This window comes from Anthonomus grandis, chromosome 18 (assembly GCF_022605725.1).
Source record: "Anthonomus grandis grandis chromosome 18, icAntGran1.3, whole genome shotgun sequence".
In the NCBI taxonomy this organism is placed as follows: Eukaryota; Metazoa; Arthropoda; class Insecta; order Coleoptera; family Curculionidae; genus Anthonomus; species Anthonomus grandis.
In genome coordinates this window covers 13253300-13265804 of record NC_065563.1, presented here as the reverse complement: position 1 = coordinate 13265804, position 12505 = coordinate 13253300, and the positions used below count along the sequence as shown (strand labels likewise).

General features: G+C 35.7%; 2 protein-coding genes across 4 annotated transcripts in view; one reads left to right on the top strand and one right to left on the bottom strand.

Annotated features, from left to right (window-relative positions):
* Window positions 1-11873, top strand: part of LOC126747053 (trypsin-1) — a 17901-nt gene extending 6028 nt beyond the window's left edge. The window contains exons 1-5 of one of the 3 annotated variants that reach the window (XM_050455543.1): window positions 3180-3634; window positions 10049-10229; window positions 10290-10452; window positions 10506-10711; window positions 11433-11873. In XM_050455543.1, the coding sequence (XP_050311500.1) occupies window positions 3551-3634; window positions 10049-10229; window positions 10290-10452; window positions 10506-10711; window positions 11433-11803 (1005 nt within the window). In that variant the 5' untranslated portion in view covers window positions 3180-3550 and the 3' untranslated portion in view covers window positions 11804-11873. Of the gene's footprint in view, window positions 1-3179; window positions 3635-10048; window positions 10230-10279; window positions 10453-10505; window positions 10712-11432 lie in introns of those variants that run through there. The other 2 variants (XM_050455542.1, XM_050455544.1) reach the window with 2 other exon arrangements.
* LOC126747054 (uncharacterized) overlaps window positions 1-12505 on the bottom strand; it is a 27998-nt gene extending 15493 nt beyond the window's left edge. The window contains exons 1-2 of the mRNA XM_050455545.1: window positions 12341-12505; window positions 11896-12251 (exon numbers count right to left, since the gene is read on the bottom strand). Coding sequence (XP_050311502.1) covers window positions 11896-12243 — 348 coding nt within the window. The 5' untranslated portion in view covers window positions 12244-12251; window positions 12341-12505. The remainder of the gene's footprint in view (window positions 1-11895; window positions 12252-12340) is intronic.

Sequence of the window (12505 nt, the reverse complement as noted above, 5' to 3'; positions counted from 1 at the left end):
GGAAGATGGTCAGTCCATTGAAAACCCAGCTTTAATCACCGAATTATATGCTAAACATTTTACTCTTGACCATCAACAAAGCTGTAACTCCAATATACATGACTTGCATAATGATTATCTAACCATATTTCTCAATCCCGTTAATTCTCAGGATACCTTTAAGATATTGATGAACCTTCCAAATAAATTTTCCTCTGGCTTGGATGAAATTCCGGCATTCGTCTTAAAGTTTGTTGGGATTCACTTAGCCGCACCCATTTCCAATGTGATCAATGAGAGTCTTTCTACCCAAATTTTTCCTTCTGCTCTTAAGCGGGCAAAAGTAGTGCCTGTTTTTAAGAAGGGAGAAAAAACGAATATTGCCAACTATCGGCCAGTATCCGTATTACCATCCATATCGAAGGTATTTGAAAGGGTTATCTATCAAATAGTTAACTCACCATCAAATAATAAATAAACACCAATACGGATTCGTTCCCAAAAGATCGACGGAAATGGCCATTTATAGTGCAATACAATATATTATGGAGAATCTTGAGAGAAAGGCCAGTGTGGCTGGACTGTATTTCGATTTGTCTAAGGCGTTTGACACGGTTGACCATTCTTTACTGCTGGACATCCTGGAACGGTATGGCATCAGGGGTGCAGCATCTAAATTACTCAGTTCATATCTAGAGCAAAGAGAACAAATAGTTTGTGTGACACATTCCGGCTCACCAACGTTTTCCCGTCCCCAAATTATAGGAAGAGGTGTGCCTCAGGGCTCAATCTTGGGACTTGTGCTCTTCCTATTATATGTCAATGGCTTGCCTGAGCTGTTCCCTTCTGATATGATTTGTCAATTCGCCGACGACACATCAGTTATAGTTGCCAGGAAGACAGTGGCAGATCATTCACGGGGCTGCTCATCCGCAGTGGAGCGCATGAGGACCTGGTGTCTGGACAGTAAGTTGTCTTTGAACTCTGGTAAAACGGGGTTGATTAATTTTTCGAAGGCCAATATTGTCTCAGAATCTCTACTTGTGTGGTCTGGTGGGCAGTCAATCCCTGTAGTCAATAGTATTAAATTCTTAGGAATACACATTGACCCCAATTTAAATTGGGAGAAACATATTAAAAACCTTTATTCCAGATTAGCTAGCTTGTGCGGATTGATTAGAAGATTAAGGGGTATAGTGTCTGAGGTATCTCTTCGCCTATTTTATTTCGGAGAGGTACAGTCGATCTTACAATATGGTATCTGTTTCTGGGGATCTGCAAGAGGAGCTCTAGATATATTAAGAATGCAAAAGCGTATCATTCGTTGTTTATTGGGCATGACCTACCTGTAGACCTTACTTCTGCAAACTAAAAATACTCACCCTTCCCTCCTTATACTTTTCTTCCTTGGTGTTATTTGTGAAGAGAGGGCAATGTACGCTGAGGATGTGACTATGATTACACGACATAGAAGCGATCTCCGCATTCCATTGCATAATTCAGCTTACTATGAAAGAGGTTCTCATTATATGGCCATCAGGGCTTATAGAATGCTGATATTAGAAACATTGAATCTACAGTCCAATTTAAAAAAGCTGTTTACCACTGGTTGCAGATTAAATGTTTTTATAATTTTACTTTTGGATAATAATTTTAACTTGTGTTAGATATTTAGAATATTTATTTTAAATTTTGTTATTTTGTTTATATAAGTATATTGCCTCTATGAATTCTAGATAAGAAAAATTAATGTACCCTATGGGAGCTAGATCCTCCTTTGTATGACGTTGCTTTGTCGTCCTGTATACGATTTTGTTGGCAAATAAAGGATATTATTATTATTATTATTAGCATTCTCCCTGTCATCTCAAAAGTTTTAGAGAGGGTACTGGAAAGCCAAATCAGAACATACGTAAACAGATTTAATATCCTGCCGGTTATTCAGTCCGGGTTTCGAAAAGACTTCATCTGCTCTATACTGCTCTTCTAAAAGTAACTGACGATATTATACAGTCAGCTGATTGTAATGAGTTAACAATCTTGACTCTACTTGATTACTCCGAGGACTTTGATAAGTTAAATCACCAACTATTACTGGCTATACTAAAACTCTTAGGTTTTGGGGAGAGTGCTCGCTCTCTAGTTCGAACTCAGAGATAGTGAAGCTCAATGGGAAGCAATCCTCGGCTATGGATCTCTCTTGCGGAGTACCACAAGGGTCTATTCTTGATCCTCTATTCTTTACCCTGTATACGTCTCAAATATTCAAAAGTCCATCTATATGCCGACGATACACAGGTTTATTTCTCTTTTCCTCCTAACAAAATCTTAGAAGCTAATGATAAGGTATCTTACGACCTTAACATGCTGGCAAAGGTATCGGAAAATCATTGTTTGAGTTTAAACCCAAGTAAATGTAAGGTTCTTCTTTTTGGTAGGTTGCATTTCAGAGACACTTGATTTGTTCAGATTAAATTGAATGGTCAACTAATAAATTGTAATAATGTGGCTAGGAATCTTGGAGTTTTATTAGATGTTAAGTTGAGGTTCACTGAGCACATTGATCAATGTATTAAAAAAGGTTTTATTAACCTTAAGCTACTTTATAGTCAGAGAGAGGCAGCTCCTTAATAAAGAACTAAAAAAAGTTTATTGTGACAGTCTTGTATTGTCCCATTTCACTTACTGTGATGTTTTGTATGGCCCCTGCCTTTTGATAAGTGATATAAAAAGAATACAGTACATTCAAAATTGTTGTGTAAAGCTAATTAAGGGAATGAGAAAATTTGATAAAGGTGTGAGTAGTGAGTTACGCTTGATGAGGTGGCTAAATATGAGTGAAAGGAGGTTACTACATAGTCTTGTTCTCTTTAAAAATGTCCTAATTACCTTTATCAGAAAATTAAGTTTCATGTTTTGGACTTAAGAAATAAGCATTTTATTACACCTCCTCTTCATAAGACTGTTTTATTTGAGAGGAGCTTTAGTTACTGTATTCATCTGCAATAGAGTTAAAATATATTTCACCTTCTATATTTAAACGAAAAATAAGCAGTTATATTACTGATCTCTGTTAGCCTAAAGTGTTGTTAAATATCTATTCTTTAACTTATTGTAAATTTCATAAGTCTGTGTGGTTATCAAACGTTGTAATGTTAATCGGTTGTGCATATAGGCAGTTAGAACTTAATATGTTTTAAGATATATTTATATAGTGGCAGATCCAGTGTTATATTGGAAAGAACCTGGAATCCTTGACACACTGTTCCCTATATATTTTATTGAAAAAAACAATAACGACGACATAGAAATTTTTTTTGTTAATCATATGGCCCGAGGCACGTGGTTTGATATTATACTCTCACTTTCTTCTTCCGATTAAGTGAAAGAGAGTCCAAAACATTTTTTCCATATCGGGTGAAATCAAGATTGACGCAACGTCGCGGCTTAAAGTCAAGTTCACTTTTACTTTTTCGGTTAAAAATTTGTAGTTTCGTGGGTTCCCTCCGTGGTGCCGCAACTACGACCATCGATAAATACTTTAAGCGCACTAATTTTGGGAGGGCGTAAAATGAAAGTGCGAACGATTACTTCTGTAATAATAATTATAACAGTTATTTGCATTATTGTGGGGATTGATGGCTTAATTCATGAGGTAAGTTCATAACTAGATTTACATCTTTTTATATCACTAAAATTTAGTTAAATAGGAGATACGAGAGCGATTAAATTACAAGAAAGTTGCCAATTTTGATGCTGATGAACTCGAACAAAGCTGTTGTTGTTTACTAATACTGTAGCTCTTATAGTTTCGGACATAGCAATAGTCAAGCATGGCAAATAAGACACACTGTATAGACTTTTAGTTGAAATTTTTATAGATTTTGATATTATTTTCTACGTTGGATGGTGGCTCCTTATTTAGGGTGAATGCGCCTGTTTCGGCCGTTTAACGGGTTTTTTTCTTTAAAAATTGTGCAGCCCTACCGTCTTGACGAATATGTCAATTAAGTTTTGTTCTTGATGATATAATAGTATTTAATAATTGCTTTTTTTTTGAAAATAAGTATAAATATGCCCAAAAATTTACAAATAACAGCAAAATACGCAGTTTTACCGTTTTTCGGCCATTGAGTTTTTTTACTTATAAGTTCTTATATTTTATAATAAAACTATTATTTATTAGAAAAAAAAACGGTTTTGCTTAAATCTGTATATTATATTAATTACATAATTTGATTATCAAAAATAGGTTTTTCTTATTTAGATGCTTTAAAAGTAATAGCTAATTATTAAGGGATTTTTAGCATTAATATAAAAATTTTACACATTAAAACAGTAACAAAAAATAAATAAATAAAAGCGACAAATTATACCTTAAAATGTAGCAGAAACTAGAATTGTTATTCCATGAATTTTTTCTATAAAAGTACGTCATTCCAATAAACTCTGTGCATCGCAAGTGAAACCAATTTGTGCACTTATCACATCCAATGTTCTTTTCATCGTCTATTTCTGTGTCGCTTACTAAATCTTGGGCATGCTAAATCTTATTTTTATTTATTTATAACATCATATTACAGTTACACAGTTATAATAAGTTATTACAATATCAAAATTATACAGTTATATTCTCCTAGATGCAAGCATCTGTATGGGAAGTAATAAATGAACAATTCTTCTGTTCAACTTATTTAAAGAAAAAATATATACATTAATATGAGCTCCTAAGTATATTTATAAAATAATAACAGTGAGGTAATAAAGTACCTAAACAATTTAACAAGGGAAGGCATCTACTAATATTAGGATACAACAGACTTAAACTTATTAAGATTGTTTACAATATATTCCTTCACTATTTTTGATGTTTCTAATATGTTTAGGTAATAAATTGTACAGTTTTGGTCCTATAAATTTAATGGATCTCTTTCCGAACTCACTATAGCATACAGGAAGAATTAGTTGATAGTGTTTTGGTTATGGTTTATTGGATATCTAATATTTTCACGATTGTGTATGAAGCAACAAACAGTTATACAGAATAATGTTTATATAGGTTTCATTATAAATTTCTTTAGTAGGGGTATAAGAATGGTTTTTTAAGGATTATTTTTAATATTTTATTCTGAAGAGGATTTAAAGAATTGTAATGCATACTGCCTCAGAGTAATATTCCATATCTTAGTATTGATTCCACTAAACTTTGGTATATGGTTATAAGCATATTTCTATCTAAAATATTTCTAATAGTGTCAGATTTGTATACAAGGAAATTTAATTTTTTTGTTTTGTTAAACGTGCAGTATGTAAGTCCCATTTCATGTTACTATCAATGATAATTCCCAAATACTTTACATTTGATGCTTCCTGTATTTTATCTGGTAGATTTTGAATATCTAAGTGGTCGATTTATTTTAGTCTTTGAGAATGCAATATAGTTGGTTTTTTGGACATTTAATGTTAATTTGTATATATCAAGCCATTTTTTTACTTCCTCCCACGTATCTCCGTCAAAAGCAACAACAGTATCATCTGCGTATGAAATAATTATACCGTTTATGTTGTAAGTTGTACAGGGGTCCCAGAACGGTCCCCTGTGGAATCCCAATTCTCACTGTACATGGGTCACTTAAAGTGTCATCTATTTTAACGTACTGTTGCCGCTCCACAAGATAGTTCGCAAAGACCTGTAAGTAATACATTTTGTTTTTTCCTTCCTTTCAGCCCCTTCGTGAGTGCTGTCTTGAACATTGTCTGTTCTTGGTCTTTTTAGCATTTCTTTTATTGTATCTTTGTCTGGCGGTCATTCTAACATTGATTTTCTTTTTTTCTGTTAATCGACGTTTTTGGGCGGACATTCTATTCTGGTTTCTTTTTTCAATTTCCTCTGCCTTTTTTCTTTTAGCACTATCACATGTCTTCTCCATGCTACAGACGAAATAGCGCTTGGTAATTTTTCATTGCTGCTGACTTTATTTTTATATGTCACAGGTTCTGGATAAATCAAATGACGAAGAAACGAGCCTTGATTTTGATCATGAGAATGGTTAGTTTCTAAAAGGACTTCACTAGATTGGTGTTGCAAAACTGTTTCCTTTTTAGCGGGACTCTATGTTTAAGTCGGTATCTAATACAAAAGTATATTAAATAACAATAAGAATAATAATAGTAGCAAGCTTTTTACAAACCTGTTTCATTTTCATCATACAAAGTTGATGATGATGTTACAGGTGTAATCTCCCAAGGTTCTACGTTAAGCTTAGTATTTAATAAGACAGAAAAAAGAATATAACGTAATAATACAAAAAGTAGCTTTTCACAATCCTGTGTCCTTTTCATTACGATAGGAAGTTGATGAAAGGATCTCAGGTATCACCTGCTGATGAGACTCTATGTTAAACTCTGTATCTGCTTCCTCATCAGAAGTTTTTTCAGGCATGACATCTCTTTATCTTTATCGCCTATGGGCATACAGATAATATTCTCTACAGGAATGATGTCAATATTATCCATGTTAACATATGTTCCAGTTATATTATCTGGAACGACGTCTGTAATGTGAGGAAGAGGGTATTGTAATGTTTGTTGGTGAGTCACAACAATGTCATTCGGCAGGGTCACATCTGTAGAAGGAATCTCTTCCATAATTACATCAACGTTAATACCGTAACTAACTAATTTTTCGCGAATTGCTTCCAAAACCTGTTTGGAACCTTTAATATTGTCGGAAGATAATGATGGTTCTACTAAATCCTGCGTGATTCTATCAGTATCAGTGTTTCTTACACACTTCGTGGAATCAACATTGTTCGGGTTTAACGGAAAAAGGCCACACTTGCGGAAACCATTGATGATATACTGGGTCATATTATAATATTATTAAGACATTCCTGAAAGACTTGGCAGAAATTTAATTTTGTTATTGAAAAATTAATATTTTCCAGTCGATTTTGCCACTTTCTGACCGTAGTTTTCCACTTTGTCTTCATGGGCTTAAAGACGCTGACATCTGCGGGTTGCAAGATGTGTGTGGTATTGGGTGGAAGCCCATAAGGTATGGCTTTTTTATCTCATTTTCTAATAACCATTTGAAAAAGTCGTTTGCTATGTACTCATAGAAAACGTCCGATTTCATCCATCCTGAATCGGATCGACGCATAATACCCAGTTTTTTGGCATAGTTTCTACTAACTGCCTGGGTGCGGCCTTAGGTAAGGGAATACTATTAAAGGCGGACAAAGATTCCCGATTAGTACCGAAAGGTTTTCTTTTTCTTGTCCTTTTTTAATTTGGTAGAGATTTTTCCAGCCTCTTGGTGCCAAGCCTTTGCCGGTCTTGGGGCACATATAGAAACACACGACTTGGGTCGTCAAATATTTCTAAATAATAATGATCAGTTAAAAAATGCATTAGTTCTCTAAACCACAACCTTATGGATTCCTCAGTAATGACAGCTCTTGCTTTGTTTATTGATTCGGCTTCCCGCAATGAAATTTCTGGGTAACGCCTTAAAAAATGAGCATACCATCGTTCACCAGGCTTGCCGTTTTTAAAAAGGTGTTGTTTTTTCAAATCCTTAATAGTGCATTCGACGGTGGCCATGAGATCAGATTTTTTATGAGAAAACCACATTTTGCCATAGTTAAAATCCATTCAACAATTTTTTTTTCTACTGCGATAGATAGAAGTGGTTCCGGTCCAGTTTTTCTGGAAATTTTTCCTTTAAGATGATCTTGAATTGTACTTCTAGGAACTTCAGATCGTCTACTTGCTTCCCTAACTTTTAAATTATTTTCGCGTAGAGCCATATTCAAGTTTTCTTCAGAATACTTAAAGAAACATCTTTTCTGTTATTGCCCGCTTTCTTGCCACTATTTGCCATCTGTAATAAAAGAATTGCTTACAAAAAGTTAAAAGAATAGGCATTTTTAAACATTTTTTAGTACTTAATTCAACGATAACTATTGACTCGGCCGAAAACCGGATCGTTATCGACCTGTTTTTAGCATGTCTTTTACCCAAGCATATATACACATCAAAATGGTCTAAGGAACACTTAGAAAAATAGTTTTTTTCGCCTTATAATTTTTTATATATTTAAATTTTCATACGGAATAGATACAATTTAATATTAAGATACCAACGAAGTAAAATAAATATTTGGGTACAAAAAATCATGCCGAAACAGCGTTTTTTTGCTACTTTTACACATTTTGTCGAAATAACGCAGATTATAATTTTTAAATTCTAACGCAATATCGCATTTTCTGCGGTTCCAACCGAACAATTGTGATTTAGTTTTTATTCAATAAAAATGGAAAGACGACATTTAACTCGAGACGTTGCAAGAGCTTTGGATACATCTCCCAGTGTAATTAACCGTTTGTGGACAAGATATAGAGAGACAAATGATGTTAGAGAACCAGTCGCGAGTTACCACACCGTCCTGCCCAAGACCGTTTTATAACTTCGCAAGCTCAAAGAAATCCCACGATAATAGCCTCTGTTTTGGTTCAGCAGCTCTCACGAGTGCATAACGTCGAGGTTTCAGGTCAAACTATTAGAAACCGTTTGCATGAGAGAGGACTTCATGCCAGAAGACCCCTAAGGGTTCCTCGGTTAACTTTAGGAAATCGAGGTGCAAGATTAACGTGGTGCCAAGAACATGTTAATTGGAATCAAGAAAGATGGGCCACGGATGAGTCTCGATTTTCATTTTATCCTGATGCTGGTAGAATTCGTGTCCGGAAAGAGGAAGGAAATGAAAGTTGTTTGCGTCATGCAACGTGGTGGATCACTAATGTTTTGGGGTGGCATTAGACTTGACGGAAAAACGAACCTCATTTTTGTGGAAAATACAATGACTGTAATAAGTGATAGGGATAATATACTACTGCCTGTAATTGTTCCATATTTACGTTGTTGCAACAAGATAATGCCCCACCACATCGAGCACTTCTACCCTTCTTCTACACATCTTCTACCCTGGCCCTCTACCTCACCGGACCTTAATCCAATTGAGCATGTTTGGGATTGGTTAAAAAGGCAACTTCTTCAACGATTTGACTTTTTTCAAAGCGCTCTGGAGCTTCGTCTTGCTCTGACACGTGTTTGGGAGGAGTTGCCCCAAGAATTAATTAATAATTTAATTTTAAGTATGCCCAAGTGTTATTAATAATAGAGGCGGACCATCTGGCTACTATTTTTATAATTTTTTTTAATAAACGGTAATAAATGGGATTTTGTTCTTTATTTTTATTTGGGCCCTAAATTATAAGTAAATTATAATCTACAAAAAAAAGTTAATAATTATACTGTTATTTTATTCGAAGAATAATGTAAAAAAATTGGAATAATTAACTTTTTTCCAATCTTCTCAAAAATATTAACATATTTCTATGTGTTCCCTAGACCATTTTGATGTGTGTATATACATTTATATTATAGAAAAAGGTGGCCGAGAACTGGCTATTAGTTTAAGATAACCCTACAAAATAATGTGTTAGAGAGAGCGATAGTCATAGCGGAACTGTATAGATAGAGAGAGACAAAAAACATTGTAATGATAATAACCGGATTTCGGCCACCCTGCCCGAGAACCGGGTAAGATGGAATTGATCTCGTCCGGTTACCGGCCACCTAACTTAACTATTATAAAAATTAATAATTAACCTTTTTATAGTAAAAACTTCCAGATTAAATCATATTGGAAAAAGTTTCAGCATTAGATAATATCTAAAGAAGATACTTACTATTTTCTGCCACCGATACACTACTTGTTTGCTTAAATTCACGCACAATTTTTACTCGTCAATTTCGCGCTATTTTGAACTGTTGCTAGGCTCTTAGAAATATAATATAGGGCTGGGATGCTTAGTCGAAAACTAGTTTGTCAACATTATCATACCTAATATCTGAAATTAGCCTTATTTTTTGCAAATTTATTAAGAAATGGCCGAAAAATGGTTGTGGCCGGCACAATCACCCTATATGGATTCAAGGTAACCATAAGTAGCCCTTCATTGGTCCTTGTCGATGAGGGTTAAAATATGGAATTATTTTTTAGCGGCGACCCGATTTGATGAATAATTCGTCCAGGCAAAGCAGGATTTTCTTTAACCTTCTGGGACTCCCCGGTATTTTCGGTGCAGGGGGGAGCGATTCGATATCAGACGATTTGGACTTTGACGACGACGAATCGGCGAATAGTAGCGATGATTCGGGGAAGACCAGAAACTGCACTTGTGGTACAGTATGCAATCCTCTTAATAACCCAAATGATATTTATTGAATTTAGAAATATTTAGAATGCGGTTTATCGAACCACGAAAACCGAATAGTAGGCGGACGACCCACCGGGGTCAACCACTACCCTTGGATCGCTCGGATCGTCTATGACGGACGTTTTCAATGCGGAGCTTCGTTGGTCTCCGAAAGTTACGTCATAACCGCTGCCCATTGCGTGCGAAAGTACGTTTATCCAACTGTTTCTAAAATTATCATTTTAATCGCCTTCATTTTAGACTAAAACGATCGAAAATCAGAGTGATCCTCGGCGACCACGACATGTCAACGACCGCGGACGTTCCGGCAAAAATGCGAGCCGTATCCGCCATAATCAGGCACCGGAACTTCGATACCGATACCTACAATCACGATATCGCTTTGCTTAAATTGAGGAAAAAAGTTGACTTTAGTAGCAGTATCAGGCCCATCTGTTTACCAGCAAGTACGTTTATACTATACCTAAAATTATAAGAGAAGTTTGAAGATGTGTCATACGGCGCGAACTTAATAAATAATATTTCCGGACCGCTAATGCAAATGGCCACCACCATGCAGTGGTCATTTTTGGGTATCGTGGCCATATGCATTAGCAGTTCAGGCATATTTATAAGTCCGTGGTTCTGTCACGAAATTTGAGTATAACAAATCGGGGGCTCGTGCAGTTTCTTCACTCATAAACAAGGAATTAGTAGTTCAAAAATTAACGAAATTAATATCGTTAAAATAAATCTGTTGACGGATAGTGTCCATGTTCTGGAAAGGTTTACTCGCGCGAAACTACTTGTCAGTAAATATTCTGTCCATTCCAGTTGAATTGTTGCTTAAAACTTGTACAACTTCTCTTTCGTTCTCTCCTGAATAAGCGATTTCCCTCTTTATTAAATAATAAAACTTATTATCCCTACAAGTCACAAATCCTTTTTAATTTTAACAAAAAATATCTAGTTTTTGCGCCTCTCTCTGACGGAGAACATTGAAGTTTATTTTACCACCTTCTATAAACAAATTGACCCTTACTTTCCTACAATATCCCGTTAAAGAATGAATGAACATCAGTTTCCAGTCACCTCTGACTAACTTCCAAAAAGAACCAAAACTTCTCGATCAAAATATGACCCCCTATAAAAATCGACATAAAAAAAAACGAATATTCCCAATTTTAGATCGTGATCCGGCAGGAAAAGTGGGCACAGTAGTGGGTTGGGGCCGCACCAGCGAAGGCGGATCCCTACCGAACGTGGTGCAAGAAGTCCAAGTGCCCATTTTGACTTTGAGCCAGTGCAGGGCGATGAAATATCGCGCCGCCAAGATCACCACGTACATGCTGTGCGCCGGAAAAGGGGCCCAGGATTCCTGTCAAGGGGACAGCGGGGGGCCCCTTTTGGTCCACAACGGAGACAAATATGAAATTGTCGGGATCGTTTCGTGGGGGGTGGGCTGTGGTAGACCCGGATATCCGGGAGTCTACACCAGGGTGGCCAGATACTTGAACTGGCTGAGAATTAATATTGAAGACGAGTGTATTTGTAGCTGATATAGACGAGGGCAGTAATAAAGACTATTTATTTATTTATTTAAAAAATAAAAGGTGTTTAATATATTAAGTACAACCTAACATGGTCCTACCTTGTGGTATCTATGCAAATAATTCATGAAATCTGGCAAAACCTTATTTAAAATCCTACTGCATTCTTCTTTGGTATAATCCAGCTTGTGTTGACATTCGGCTATCGATAACAAAGGATTCTCATTAAAATCATCCACATCTTCGATTAAATCCAGCATCCTGTCTTCGTCCCAGTTGCCGGTGCCGTTAGCTGCCTCCCATAGTTTTAGGGCGCTGATAAACATCGGTTTTCTTTGGAGGTTAAGGAACTTTTGTAATAGTGGACGGCATTGGGGGTCACTGAGGCAGTTTTTCATTCGGTCATTGTATCTCTCTAATTGTTGAAGGGTAAATTTTATATCTGCCATCGATTAACCTGGAAAAGATAAGCGAAAAAAGAACTAATTCTGTTTTAGTGATAATTTTGCAGGAACATAAATTGGGGTAACAAAAACGCGTACTTACATAGCTACCAAATACGCCTTTTTCGAAAGGATTTCCTCGATAAGTGGCTTTTTGTTTATTGTCTTAATAATTAAAATATATTTACTACTAAAAGTTTACCTCTCTTTTGACTTTGACATTGACATTTTTTCTCCCTCATTTTTGACATTGACATAACCGGTCTGT